General features: G+C 39.4%; 2 protein-coding genes across 5 annotated transcripts in view; one reads left to right on the forward strand and one right to left on the reverse strand.

The window, feature by feature from the left end:
- The window catches only part of LRRC31 (leucine rich repeat containing 31), a 60335-nt gene that overhangs the window by 17566 nt on the left and 27186 nt on the right, over positions 1-15583 (reverse strand). The window contains exon 1 of one of the 2 annotated variants that reach the window (XM_080410510.1): positions 4-1156. The exons of the other annotated variant lie outside the window; for it this stretch is intronic. Within the exon in view, the coding sequence (XP_080266636.1) occupies positions 4-16 (13 nt within the window). The 5' untranslated portion in view covers positions 17-1156. Of the gene's footprint in view, positions 1-3; positions 1157-15583 lie in introns of those variants that run through there. 2 annotated transcript variants of the gene reach the window in all.
- SAMD7 (sterile alpha motif domain containing 7) overlaps positions 1161-15583 on the forward strand; it is a 39664-nt gene continuing 25241 nt past the window's right edge. For 2 of the 3 annotated variants that reach the window (XM_080410517.1, XM_080410519.1), the window contains exon 1: positions 1161-12648. In XM_080410517.1, coding sequence (XP_080266643.1) covers positions 12485-12648 — 164 coding nt within the window. In that variant the 5' untranslated portion in view covers positions 1161-12484. The remainder of the gene's footprint in view (positions 12649-15583) is intronic. The other variant, XM_080410518.1, reaches the window with a different exon arrangement.

A 15583-nucleotide genomic window follows, 5' to 3' on the forward strand; every position in this document is an offset into this window, starting at 1 on the left:
TACCTGTCTTTTCCATTGTTACACTTGAGGATCTCTTTCAGGTTTTACAGCGCTTTCAGGGATTGCAGGAGAAGAAAGCCATAATATGCAAACAAAACCTCACTTTTTTCCCTAATAGGATTTCCACATAGTTTTCTTTCAAGAGTTTCTGTCTTCATCAGTTTGATAGCAGCAGCTCTGCACAAGGGGTTTGTGGGCTTTTCCCTGATGCCTCTGTTCCCCTGCACTGTCTTCTGCTGTCAGCTTGCTGTCCCTGGCCTGTCTTTTTTGGGGGAAGTTTGGCAAGTCCATTTAAGTGCTCTGATCATACCACAGCTCAGACCCCTCACAAGGCAGAAATCAGGAAGTGGCAGCACAGCCTTCAGTACCGCACCTAACCACTGCATGGCTCTGAAACAGCTGTTGTTAAAAGAGGCTGAGTCACCTTATAGATCAGGTTACAGGACTACCTGAAGAAAAGCTCTTTGTTTTCCCACCCCTTTTGTCCATACTGGTCAGAGATACTGCTGGAGGCTGAGCAAAGCCATGCTGTCAGCAGGATGTTGCATAGTTCAGTAAGAAAAAGGAATGCAGAAGACTAGCGCGCTCCTGTTCATTTTAGGGCAAGGAGACATGAGAATAGAGGTCATACTGCATCATCCCACACAACCTGCTTGTGGGCAACAGTATGACACATTACAATGCAATAATTTGATACATCATATGCATACATCAGACTTCACCACACTTTTTTTGTCTGTCTGCCCTGGAATCTGATCTCCGTGATGGCAAACGTTACAATTTCTAATTTAAACATACTCATGGCTGGCTATGCTGAATCTCTTTCATTTTGATGATTATTTTTAATCTATGAGGTCTTCACTTTTGTAAGCTAAACCAAGCAAACTCTTCTTGTCTCCCCTGATGCAGCAAATTCCGTTTCCCTTATTACCTGCTCACCTTTGTCTGCACTGTTGCAGTATAATTTATGCTTCCTTAAATACAAGGGACGATCCACCTATATGTATACACTAAAGACATATGCAAACTGGAGTGCTTTTGGTGGGGAATGATAAAGCTGGTAAACAAAACTAATGACTGCTTTGAAAGTAGCTGAGCAGGCACCAGCCACAAGGACAGGCTTGACTCAGTGTGTCAGTGTACAAGTGATTCAGACAGGGTGCTGCTGTGACCAAACAGGGTAAGATTAAGAGAAAAAAATATCAGGAAAATCCTCCTGCCGATGAGAAGTACCATGCTAGGAAACATTTACAGTAGAAAAAAAACGTGCAAAATCACTGTGATGAACCATCTTTCCCTGAAGAAATGCAGGACACATTCATATTCCCAAGCAGAAAGGATCTCCAAGTTGGTTTTAGGGGTTTTTGACACCAGCAGAGGCTGTTCTGTCCGTTTCTGAAAACAGCATCTCACTACAGACCTGCATCCACTGGGAAAGATCACCTCCCTGTGTGCTAATTCACCTCACAGTGTTCAGGAATCTCAGCTATGCAGACTACTGAAAATCCGAAGCATTTCTGATGGTATGGACCTCATTGAATTTGACAGCTCTTTTCCACTTCTTGTGATTAAGAGAGCAGCCAGGGATGAAACAAGAGGCAAAGCAACCCATATTTGTGAATGTGCGCCAGGCTCTGCTGGCCCAAGACACTCAATGTATCTCCACTCTATAAACTCCACTCCCTGGAACTGGAGAAATCCTTAAGCATGTTAAACACCAATTACAGTGGTTAGGCTGGACTAACATGGATGCTCTGACATCAGTATATTAGGTGATGTGTTGCCCATTCAGAAATTCTTTCACCATTTTAAGCTGCTGAACGATAGTGAAAATACCTCATGGCACCATGACAGCATCCTGTAATCCGGTGAGAAGGGAAAGGTAGTTTTATAGTTTTGCAGTGACCTAGTTTCCTCTTCCTAGAAAGCAAATCTTTATCTTTTTTACAGTATCTATGAGGGAAGAGGGGACAGCAGGATTATCCCAAAACAAAGCAGCATAACTGGAGTGAGGTGGCTGCGCTGGGCTGAAACATTACTTTGCAACAGATCCAGGCTGTGCTGTGAATATGCAATATATCTTGACAGCCAGGCCAAGCCATGCCCCTGTTAGCAGATAGACCGGGCCTTGCTGTGTCGGTTGCTGTCTCCCCCAGGGCATCCTTCTGAACATGTGTCCTGCTCCTGCCTTGCAGACCTGTGCATCTGCTTCTGGCAGTACGTCATGGGCAGCACAGGACAGGCTTAGCTTTTGGAGTTTAAAAATAATAAACGCCTTCCCCTTTCTATCCAGTTAAATGGTTTGTGACCATCTGCCAAGTGCTCAGTGTCACACTTGTTTATATCTACTCTTCCCTCTGTGCAGACCTGGGGCAAGGTTAGGAACAGAACCAATTTTGGAACAACATAGTTAAAGGTGCATCCCACACAGCATTCCCCAGTGAGAGATTAATGTGGATTTTTGTACTTTGCCTCATTGTGACTCCTTAATCCGGCATATATTCCAAAGAAATAATGCCATTAGAGGATTAGTGCCACAAGTTCATTTGAAAAAAAGGATTTGCAAACACTGAAATCCTATATTCTATGTACTTAATCACTGAGTATCATTTTGGGGATTTCCTCTCCCTTTAGTGGTGTCTCTTTTGATGAAACCCAAGCAAAGTAGCAACTCTGTTTTGGAGGGCCCTTATTATCCATTAAAGGAAAACAAAACCCGAAGTACATGGTTAAAATAATACAGAATCTAAACACACTGGACTAAACCCATCCTTGCTGTCGCACAATCATTGCAGCTATACCAGGGAGGCACTTGGTCCAATATTTATATAGAATGCAATGATTTGGATATTTATCTGCTAGGAATATTTAATAGTCCAAGTCCTGCAGCATGTACGAACACACTGACCCTTGTTTGCTTCTAAGGCAGTTCCCTTCCCCTGCTTTGCTCACACCTAGTGAGGCCACTGTTCTCTCTGTGGGAAAAGGAGACTGAATCACTGCCATGTTATTCATTCTCTCTTTCCTTAGCATGCATCTCTGCTGCTGCGTTTCTCCTTTCTGTGTGATTGCTACTGCCTGCAGCAGCCTCCATGGGCTTCTCTTGCTTGGCTCAATTTGTTGCAGGCTGCCTAGGTGAAGCGGGCAGTTGCACGGGCCAAGAAATTGCTGGGGGTGGAAAAACACTTATTGCCCTGTGTCTGACATTGCCAGTGCCAGGTGACTTGCTCTTGGGCTGTGCTGACTCAGAATACATGTGCCAGGAGCTGCTGCTGAGTCAGGATAGGGGAAGAGTGGCCTGCTGCAGCACCAGGTTCCCTGCCCTCATCTTGCCCAGCCACGTGCATCAAACCATACCCTCCACAGCTCTCCCCATCCTCTCTCTCATCCCTCCATCTTCTGACCCAGTTCTAAGCCCTTGTAAGTGAGGCAGCAAAAATCAGACGTGCTTACATAGCTGAGAAGCCTTCAGCTGGCACTGGTGGTATGTTGCTAGTGCCACAACATCTGTATCATCCACTAATTTGATGTTGACTCTCTTTACATCCAGGCAATTCACAGAGCAGCTTTAGGTCTACACAAAATCCTTCAGAAGACACTGCACACAAGATGGGCTGGAAAGACAGTTCCCCAAGGATGAATGAATAGATGCAGCTGCACTCACTATTGGGAAGTGCTCTGCAGAACCTAGGCTGGGAAGCATAGCTTAGGCTTCCAGGTAGAGTTCAACAGTGTGCTGCCACCTGGATAAACACTATTTTCCACACATTCTTATACTCTCAAAAATTATTGTGCCACATAGAAATATTTCCCTGGAGCAAATTAATTCCAGACTTCCCTACACTGAGATATATGCATGCCTGAGGATTCAATTTGGTCCAAAGTATTCAAGTATCCCCATCATTTCCCACAAAATAAATATTCCACCTTCTGATTTTAATAGCCCATCAGCCTACAGTAGTTCCTGAGGCAGCTGTTTAAAACACATTTGACTGGGTTATGAAAACTAAATCCAACTCCCTCAATTCTGTATTTATGTACAACCATAGATGGATCACAGAAGGGGTTTGAAGAGGCACTGAGAACATAGGGAAACAGCTAAAACCTTGCATTCAGAAACGCATATGCCTCCGAGTGACCTCGAACAGTCCCCTAAACTCAGACTTTTCATGGGTGGAAAGTTTGAGGAACATTTTGACGTTTCACTGTACTTCTACTCTTTAAAATGTAATAAAAATTAATGTTATGAAACTGTGGTGCTAGCATGCAAAGGCGGGCTCTGCCCGAGCTGAAAGGGCTGCACACTTGGCAGGACAATCCAGCAAGTGCATGTGCTGAACGAACAGGTTGTGAGCAGAGATGTATGGCTGCCCCTGATTTATAGTTATAAGAATTTCAGCCCTGCATATACCAGTACGAGCTGCTAGACATAAACTGTAGAATTCTAAAATGTATTCTTTTTTTAAAAGCCAAAATAATAGCAATGATAAGTAGATTTTCCCAGCTATTCTGTCATATGGAATAGGCATTTTGATTTCCATAAAAAGCATGACTAATAGATCCATCACTGCAAATGTGTATTTATTTCCACAATGCAGATATTTTTCACACTCTGATAATGACTTACACTTTCTTAAATGGAGCTACACAAATAGGAACAATGTTTAATTCTCTATTACAACATATTAGTCTGATAGAGAAGATTTTCAAGCTGGAAAATTCTTTTTGGTTGAACTTATGCCAGAATTAATCCCTTTCCAGTTAATCATTTATGTGAATGGGTAACCTGCAGAGTTCATGCAAGGCCTGCAAACTATATTAATTACTAGAAACCTAATTAAAAATCAACAGAGTCCAAGGATCAGTGTTACTTCCATATGGTACCATCTGGTACAATGGGTCTGGATAGTTCAGCAAAACTCCCCATTGCCTTCTGTGGAACTTCAACCTGAATATGTGTTTCCAGAGAGCGCAACTTTATGGGGATGAGCTGGTTATAAAGCATTTTTAGGTTCATCCTAAATGACAGCATCTGAGTCCCTGTATTTCTAGCTGTTATTTCAAAAGTTAGTTAAAAAAAAAAAAAAGAGCATTTACTCAACAGGTTTTTTTTAATGTGATAGCAGCGCAGTCATAATTTGCCTTTCCACATCCAAAAATACCTTAAATACATACACAGGCTAATGAAAAAATTGCCAAACAAGCAAATATGAAAACATGTCTTGCCTAAAATGGTTCAATTAAAGATAATAAGTGGTATATTGTCATTTGCTTTGTTAATTATTACTCCAATGTAAAAAGGCACATCCAGAGTGAAATTCTATAGATGACACCAACATGGCAGAGTGCGGCTTCCGTTACCTCTGGTGTGTGTGCATGGAAATGGTAATATAATTTTACCAACTGATTTGCTCTTTCAGCATGTGGCCAGTTTGACAGTTTTGACCAAAACATCTCAGTCTTGTTTGATACCGTTAGCTGAACATTTAAAAATTCAACTTGTACGGTTTTAAATCCAGACCTTTCCAACCATTTTGATTCAGGGACACATAAATCCAGTCATCTTCCAACATACAATGCTTGGTCAATTTAATTTTCAAAGGAACTTCATGGTTAGCCGTATTTAATCTCTCACAGTCACTCATTGGCTTTTAAATTGAGATCAGCCATGCTAAGTAAAATTTAGTAGCTTCAGCTTTGTCCCTGCTTGGGTCCAGTTCTCTCTGATTAATTCTCAGATTTCTACTGGGAATGGGACAGCTGTGTAAACAACCTAGTCTCTCCAGACTTCTCACAAGAGCTGTGGTAAATGTAATGCTTTCCCATTGAACAGCCACTTATGTTGCAACCTGTTACCTTTCCAGTGAGTATTTGCTGACCTTGTCAGTACGTATTTAGTAAAGATGAACACCAAAGTTGGGCACTTCCCTCTTCAGCATGTCTTGCAACTCAGGCAGGAACTAGAGCACCTACCCTGCAACCAAGCAAAAGGCTGAGGATTGAGGAAAAAAAAAAAACAACTCCTAAGGAGTGGTATAGCTTAAAGGACATTCTGCATACCCAGGACATCAGAAGATTACAGTGGCACTGACACACAGCTTTGCCCATTCCCTTCTCTGGTTACTTTTCAGTTTCTTGTGAGTAGACCCAAAGGCAAGATCCTGTGTGTTTCTAAGCCAGCTGTGTCACTGTATAGTCTGGTGGTTGTTTCTACGCCCAGAACTCTAGAATCCAGAACACCACTTCTTGTTCAAGCTCATTCTTGCAATTTCCAGTCTACCAGTGACAGACTTCCTAACCCATCCATCAGACCACCCTTTCCATACTTGTGCTTGTGGCACTCCTGATTTAGACCTTTTGGGGGAAACCTGGAATGCAGTGAGGTTTAGCTAAAGAATTTGATTAGCCTGAACACAGATTTCATTTTGGAAAAAGATGGGGTGATCTGTGATAAGTCATTTACCAAGTTCTGTATCAGTCTGGTTCATTCCAGTATACAGAAATAAGTCTCCACTGAAGTGTATCTTGCTTCAGTGAACTTCATAAAATGACATTAGGATTATCACTCACAGATTCCTCACTTGTGACAGTGTTCAGAAACTGGATTAAAACCTGCTTAGACTCTAGTTTAGCAGGTTCTCTTCTACTTATACAAATCCATTCTGGCAAACAACATAATTTTTGAACTTGCAATAAAATGGTCTAATACAATTTTTTGCCATACATATCTGGAGATAAAATCCCACTACCTGAGCCATGTCTGTCATTGATTTTGTCAAAAGGGAACAAAGGAAGTTCTGACCCAAATCAGTGCTGACAAAAAGTCTAGTGACAACATTAACGCGATATCTACCTTAGTGCATGGAGCTGAATTCACAGTGATAACCCACTCTGGTACTTCAAAAACTGTAAAAGATGTGATGTAGTTTACATTGCTTTTGAAATTAATTGAGAAAGAGTCTCCTCATTCTTAATTCAGCTTTAGAATAGTACATAAACTGCCAAAAGCTGTTGGGTTTTTGGCAATGTTCTTCCAATTCCTTGTAGCCTATGATGAAATGATGCTCTCTTGAGGCATCCTATACTGGATGGATCAAATCCCAGTTTTGGGACTTCTTCACTGCTTGCCGTAGAGGTAACCCCAAGCTGTAAGTCTGGGTAAGAGCATACAGAAGGTGGTGTGGACTTCAGCTCCATCTTTCACATTAACATTTATCTAGTGTCAGTAGCTCAGATTACAAACACCAGATACCGAGTGGGAGCTGTCAGGCTACAGTTATCCCCTTTGGACAGAGGAATCTGAGTGTCGGTGTTTCCCCACTCACACATTCCTCTCTGCAAACAGGATAAAGTGGGACTACACTGTCCTAAACCATCTCAGATAACAGTGATGCTAATTGACAGACTGAGGCCCATTTGATACACTCTACATTACTTTGGTCTGTTCATAACTCGTCTCCTACGTCACTCTCTTTCCCGCCATTGCCACTCTGCCATTTTTTGTATCGACTGCTGAGTGACAGGCAGACCACTGCATGATTTGAAACACACCCCTGCCTGATGCCTGTGAAATCCAGTCAAGAAGTACTAGATCTTCTCTGGAGAGGAACCATTAAAGCATCTTTAGGAATTGTGGTTGTCACACGTCACTACAGCACACAACAATCCTGCTTCTGTGCCAGAAACCAAAGGCTAAATACCAGGGGTCCTGAAAGTCGTGTGCTCTCTCTCCAAACTTCCCTCATTAGGTAAAACAGGAAAAAATAAATATATATCCTTATCATATTGCTGGGCTTGCTTCTACCTCAGGAAGTAATTTTTCCTGGTATTGAACTTTTTGTTGTTTTCCTGAAGTGTGATTCACATGGACTAAAACATCTGACAAAAAAATGGATGCTGATGCAAGAATTTACTTCTAATTCATTTGGGCAACCCTGTATTTACAAAGCATTTGCTTCAGCCTCACTGAGACAGTCTCGAAAAATCCCAGCAGAGTAATTTTTTTTCAAGACTGTATCTATTCATTACATTTCAAGTCACAGGTTTCTGTAGGCAGTTACAGACAAAGCAGACTGAACCCAAGCTGAAAACTACCTTTAAGTCTAGAATGCTCCTTCAGTTCCTTGTCTGCCTACACATGCAACAATTTGGACAATGTCATAAAAATTATTCTTAGGTTACTTTAGCTGGTTTCTAATTATTTTTTAAAGGAAGTCCTACAATTATTTTTAAAGCCAAGTATTGAAATATATTTTTAAACAAGAATTCTAGGTGTGATTTTTTTCTTTATAAAGAAGGCCCAGACAGCAAGAAATTAGCCATGATAGCATTTACAACAAAAATAGTCAGTCACTTGAAAAAAAATCCAAAATAATCCCACGTTAGATATTATATCTGTATTTTGTGTTACATTATTACGAAATAGTTTGTTTTCAGTAAGGAGAAGCAGAATTACACCCCTTTGATAATAATAACACTTCCATGAGAACGATTTTCAATAGGAATGAGTCCATTTTCTCCAGGTTTAAGCATTGAGAGCATTTGAGCATTTGAGAGGATAAGGGGCAATTTTTTGTTCTTACAGCAAGTACTTGATTAATATTAGGCAGGTGAATAAGAGGTTAACAAACTTCAACCCTGCTGTCCATCAGCTGACATGGATATTAGAAGCACTCCCCGGCATTTTTAAGATCTGTCGTTTACTAGGCATTCACTCTGAGAGCTAACTCACTGGCAGTGAGAATTAAAGAGTAAATTGCCAGCTTGAGCAGTATAACCATCTGATCCCTGTGTTAGCCTCACAATATGCTTAACAGGATTTCCATCTTCTAGTTCCCCCCAATCCAATCGGATACACAATTCTGGGATAACAGTGTTCTGGGGTAACAGTTTGCCAACAGTCAGATTTAAACCCTCTCCAAAAATCAGCATAAATAGGTAACACAGTGTGTGAGAGCTAGGCAACTTGTTAACCTTCTCTTATATTTCTTGTTGGAACAGGAAGATTTTAAGTGAATGCATCAAGCATCTTAAAAGCTAACAACAGCTTAGCAGGTTAAATGTGAAATAGGTTTATCAGATCAGTGTAGTGCTCTTCTTGTAATTATGTTTTTACAGCCTTGTTAGGGGATGGTATTGGAGAAGAGCTTGTGATGTCAGAGTGGGTAGGGCTTAGAAGCAGGGATGAGGGGTAATCAAGATAAATTCAAATTGTATTTAAAGTAAAGTCAGCGTTAGTTAAGGCAGTTTTTGACACGTTAATCTTGATGTGTTTTAAAAGCTGCCAATCACATTACTGCGGCAGCTTGGAAGGAAGACTTACAGTGAAGACACATACTCCTGGATGTTCACGGTGTCTTCATTTTGCCCAAAACTAAGGTCTTCACAATAGATGTAAGTATACATAAAATAAAGTGTGCTAGTTTTTTACATAAATGGTGGTGCAACACCTGCTAAGCAATACCAAGAGGTGTATGACTTTTCAGATTTTGATAGGAAAGACTTATCTCACAATAGAAACAGTGCAGATCAATGCAGACTTCTTCATGGTGTTTTTCTTTAAAAGCAGCACTGGACTGCAGAGAGTAAAGTTAGGAAGTTCTGATTTCTCAGCAAACTGCTATATGTACTCTTCTGGGTAAATAATCCTGCTTACTGTATTTTTTTTATAACAAACTTGATAATTTTAGAAACATTTAAAGATCTATTTCACAAATGGAGGATTTTACTTTAGGAAGGCTTGTAATTGTGTATTCAGCGTTTTTCTGGAAAACTTTGGATACAGATTGAGTTGCTTAATATATATATGCACAAGTGTCCCATTGTCTTGTCTAACTAACAAAATACTTTTAAGATTTCACTGGTTGTTAATAATACAGCTTAATCTTTGTGTTTACCTTTTTAAAGTACAACAGAAAAACCTCAATATTTTATGGATACTTCCTGGAACAGTGGATTTTCTAAACCAGCGTGCAATCAGAATTAAGGCTATCATCACACATATATTTGGCTGGTTTAGTCTGATGTACCTACATAAGTTTTACCTAATTAAAATTTTGCTGGTGTGCATAGTCATTGCAACAAACCCTGGTGCCAGCACTGTTGTGGAACACCAATGTATGCACTGTGATGCATTTTGTAAAAATAACATCATAATGTGTTGAGGGTTCCTTATGTCTTGTTATTATCTGAATATTAAGTGTAAACTGAGAAAAGCTTGGGCACTGTTTTATTGCCTTTCGAGCTAAAATGGCAAGATCCTCAGCTACAGAGTATGTGAATTTCCATTATCTCCCCAGTGCCCCAGAGATTTGGAAAGAGCGAGACAGGGGAAATCCTAACTTAAATATTTTATCATGATCTGATCCTTCAAACTGGGGCTGAATACGTTCAGTCTGTTCAAATTACTGATTTCTGAATCTGCTTACAGGATTGGGTTTGTAATTTCACAGGTTAATCTCACAAGGGGAAAAGGTTTGTATTAGAACTTGTGACTTCATATGAGTTTGGAAAATAACAGTGGTTTTAGTATCTGATATCTGTGATTTAGATATATATTTAACATACCTGTAAATGTTTTTTAAGATGAGTGTGTGCTGCCTTTGGCTTTGTAATAAAGCAAGCTAACCTGAAACAATTAATGATAAAACCCCACACCATCCCATTTTACCTTAGTGGTATAAGATAGATCAAATACAGTTTTCTGTTTTATTAGAGGATTTTGGGAAGTCTGAGGGATACTGCTGCAAGATTTAATATCCTAACTGAAGCAGGGAGGTACTGAGGATTCAGTACAAGTTTTCTAGATTCAAACTCTTAGTTAGCCAGTGAAGTTTCTGGCTGACTTCACTGGCTAACTAAGTGAGCTTTACCTAAGTAAGAGTTATTAAATATAGATAGTTTTAAATAGCCTTCCTAAAACATGTTCCTCTTTCCACTACCTGGTTTCTTTTGGAACTGGGAGTGTTGTCATTTGCACTAGTATTTCATCTTAAAGAGACAAATGCCATGAAAATTCAACTGCATTTCATTTGGAAATACCAGCATCGCTTTCCGATCATCAGAAAGCTTTCCATCCCAAGACTTCTATTTCCAGTATTTAAAAAAAAAAAAAGGATTTTTAAGTACTTAAAAAGTAAGAAAATAATTTAGTTTCCCTTTAACTGATCCCACTTATGCCACACTTCGCAATTTTCAGGCTTCTCAAAGTATCAGACAAGAAGATAATGTTTCAAATGTCATCCCTAATTATGAAATAAATCCACAAGGAAAACAAATTACATGATGCTTCTATCTCTGTATACAACCAATGTAATAGAGAACCCATCCCTTGTAAACCACTTCTCCATGTACCAGTTTGTCAGGATACAGGGTGGGTGTACAATGTTATGCACATCTGTGCATGCACATGCTTTCTCTGCTACAACTACTATTTTTGTTAGTCCTTGCTTAGTTATTCGACTTAAGTTTTTAAAAGGCATAGTTAAAGCACTCGCTGTGGTCACAGCTGGAGCCTTTGGGTGCTGCCACAAATAACAAATGAATAACATTAGCACTACTGTTCTGCAGAAACCAGCCCTGTGGCTACAGCACTGAGCTGAGAGGGAGAAGAACTAAGCACAATTCCCACCTCAGCTGCTTACTGCCCTGTATCTATATGCTTCCAATGCCATGTTGTATGGCAGGTCTGCTTCTTTTTCCTTCACCATCTGTAGGCTTTGAGGGCTCTTGCCGTGTGTTCGTGCTCAGCATAATGCATCTCCACCTTTGGTTTTAGTCAATGCATCAGGCTGACTGTTGTCTTAGTGGCACACAGGAATAAGTTTCCCCTTGCCCCCAGACATTCCAGTGAGGAAAAAGATGAACTTCCATTATGAACCTAACTGGGTTCCTGAAAGACTGAGTTTGCCAATACTAAGTCTTCATTTCTTCCTGAAACCAGTGTTTACAAAGAAAAAAAAACAAAAAAACCCTGCTGCTTGCAATCTTGCAAGAGCGGTAAAACATTCATGTCTTCATTTCAGTGTAAAGGCATGCAATGCAAACTCTACTAGTGGACATACAGTATAAATAGTTATTTTCCTTTCTTTAGGGAATGTATTGTTCTCAATCCAGTTTTAGGATTATGCTCTAATCTCAGTCTCTGAACAGTCTGTGCCCACGTATCTAGGATTAGAATTTAGCCCTACAGCCTCTCCAATGGTACCTTAGCCCAATTAAGAAGATGTATTTCATGCTCCTGTATGACATAATGTTGGTATAATTGCTTTCTTGCTTTCCAAAAGTAATTTATTTTGCTGACTGTGGGTTCTTGAATAAGTACAATCTCTAGCTTTATGACTCTTAGCACAGGTTTAGGGCACAAACCCTGGATACTACAATATTATTAATATTCTAATGTTGTTAACTGGAATGTCTATCTATTTTTTAAAACACCACCTGATTTCTCAAGTGATCAGGAGAGCTTTTTCTGAGAAGGGAGCTAATGGAAATGAGAATGAGACAATGTATGAGTTTATTCATGTATTTCACTCATAAGCATGTATACATATTTATATTATGCTTAACTGATTTCTCTGACACAGATTTACCTGAGGATTTTAAACAATACTCAGCTTCTTCCAAACAGTCTGTGGAGCCACGGCAAAGGTATACTAAATGTTACTTTTAAAAAAAATGCTAATTCCATGTGTTTTATGTAAATAAAAATAGTATTAGCTATTGAAATCTTAATGCATTTAACTAAAAAAACCCCAATGTCTTCCAACAAGTCTATATTATACATAACTTAGTATACTACACTGTATTTTGCCAGTGCAATTAATAGACACATAGACTGCTGCAGACATTTTGAAATTGCATATAGCATGATTAGATCTGCAAATGCTTCTGGTTCATGAAGTTAGTGTCTTGCCACTTCTCATCTAATAAATTGAGACAGAATTAGTACTGGGTGAGTGGTTCTGCCTGCTGCCAAGAAGGGTTTGCTAAGGGTAAGACTCTAAAGGTAGAGATTAACTTGTCTTCATCCCTGTAATGTGCTGTACAGCCAGGATTTGTGCAATAGGATCAGAGAAGAGCCAGATATGAAGGTAACGCTGGACAGCTGGTGTGTATGAATTCATATGAACCTTGCTGCAAGAGTTTGAGCTACTCTCAAATCCCAGTTAATATATCCATCAGAAGTATACTTTCCCTGTTCCCTTGGAGATATATTTTTTGCTGATGATGGTTTCCAATATGCTAGTTATGAAAACAGTATGAACCTCGAGTACCGTAAATTTGACCTGGAAGTCAGAACCCCAGCTAAGTAATCAAAAAAGTTATTTTTCCAAATGGAATAACGTAGATCAGTCAAGTTCAGTATCTCCTCCTGACACAGTTGCATACAAGACTTTATATTAGGTTAAGCAGCTATCTATTTATCCTACCTGATCAATTGGAAGCCTCCCTGAACAAGAAATTCAGGGAAATAAGTGATTTAATGCAGGTAACACATACATATAAAATGTGTCCTTTAAGTTAAATTTAAACCAGACTGATATTCTGCCATTCAACTTGGGAAAGTAGATTAGAATTCTGGTGGAAATAACATGTCAACATTTTTACTACAGATACCAGAGTTATTTTTATGTATCTGAGAAGAAATCAAAGATAAGCTAGATAGGATTGACCGGCACACCAATAAAAAAACAAAACCAAAACCAAACCAGAATGACTTCATGAAGCAACTCCAGCAAAAACTTCATTAAGAAATCAAACCTTCCTTTTGGCTCATGATGATTCAAAAACCAGGTCGGCAGAAACAGTAAGCTACAGTTTTAGTGAAAGAAGATACCAATGAACTTTCAAGTCATGTTATTCCATGATTTTTTCAATACTATATCTTTTCCATCTCAAGCCAACAGACCACTTAATCTACCTTTGCAGAGATAAGCTGCTTATGTGATGCACATTGCCTGAAGCAATAAATGTTGCCTGAAATGATGCTCTATGCATCTTAGTCATCTAATAGATAACAATCTATCAAACACAGATCAACTCCACTTTGGGTGCTGTGTATTTGGTACCCTGCACTGAGTGAAAATGCATTAAAACTAAACATCACTTTTTAAAATAAGGATTTTAAGTTCTTAAACAGTTTCTGCTCCAGCTCTGAAAGGAGGCAGTGTGAGAGACTACCTGTCAACCGACAGTATAACATACTTCACATCCAACATAAAATCCAGTTTTGTTTTGGGAACTGCACAAACTATACAGAGAATACCACAGTAATACTGATGCTACTGGTTAATAAGCACACTTACTGCCATTTGATTGTTGATAGATTTCTGTCAGAACAGGCATGGTATATAGCAACCCTACGGTGTGGTGGTAGATTTGGGTCAGAATAGATGGGTCCCTTCCCGCTAGGTTTTCCATGATTCTACACTAAGGTTGTATCTATAATTTTAGTCACAGGTATGATTTTACTGGAGAGTATAGAAGTTCTAGGTAGGCCTGATAAAGTCTTACTTGAACATCTCTTCCCCCACACAGGGACAGCTTCCCCAGAATGAAGTGCATTCACAACTGTGATTAAAACATGGAATCGAAGAATTATGGCAGTTCCTAAAAAGCAGAAGTGGTACAGCTTGTCGGTCATCTGACAGACAAACCTTTGTTAGTATTAATAGTAGCTTTTACATATTTTTTTAAAAAATACTATAATAGAATGTTTAAAACCTCCCATTTTTTCCATTATGTGTATCTGCACCTCTACTGGTTGCTTTGCAGCTTCATATTCTCTAGTGAGGTGCACCAGAGGCCAGGCTGTAAGGAGGTAAGTACAGTTTAACGTTGCAGCTTGGTTTTCTAGAGTATTTAATACACAGTCACTCATCTGTGATGGAAAACCACCTAAATGGCTCACTGGATCAACACAATATGGCAAATACCATCATCTCAGTTGCCATCTATTTTTTTGAGCTGCTGTAAAGTTTAGTTCAGCACTAAATCGCTTTAGTACTGAGCTTTAAAATGCTTTAGCAGCTCAGAAGCACTTTGGCAGCTCAAATACTCTTCATGAAGCACCCAGCATCCTAAATCGCTTTAAGTCTGAAGTATCCTAAAAATCCACAAATGGAAACATGTCCAGCAGCACATGTTCAGATACATATGTCAAGAACAAAGGACATAGTGCTGCTCTTGGATTTGACGGGCTTGCCTGCTTCCAGGAAGACCTGGATCTTGGCCAACCCAGAGCATAGCATTTACAAGTGTAAAGAACTTTTTATTTTGAGGAAACAACAGTGGCACGGTCCAAGTATAGCTTCTACTCTCAGTTTGCATGGCTGAAATGACTAAAAAACTCATTTTGAGGCTGAGACCAAGTACCTCCACCATACCAAGGAAATGGCAAATTCCTAAAGCATGTGAAGTAGATATAAAAATTTTTAAGGGAAAGCTATCTAACTCGTCGATAGGTCAAAGGCAATACAAGGAGTTATAATGAATTATAAATGGGTTTGGTAACAAAATACAGGATTTAGCTGCTGTCAGATTTTGGATAGTGAACAGTTTTTAAAATTTAAGTTTATGTTTT

Source organism: Falco punctatus (genome assembly GCF_963210335.1).
Source record: "Falco punctatus genome assembly, chromosome: 13".
Classification (NCBI taxonomy): Eukaryota; Metazoa; Chordata; class Aves; order Falconiformes; family Falconidae; genus Falco; species Falco punctatus.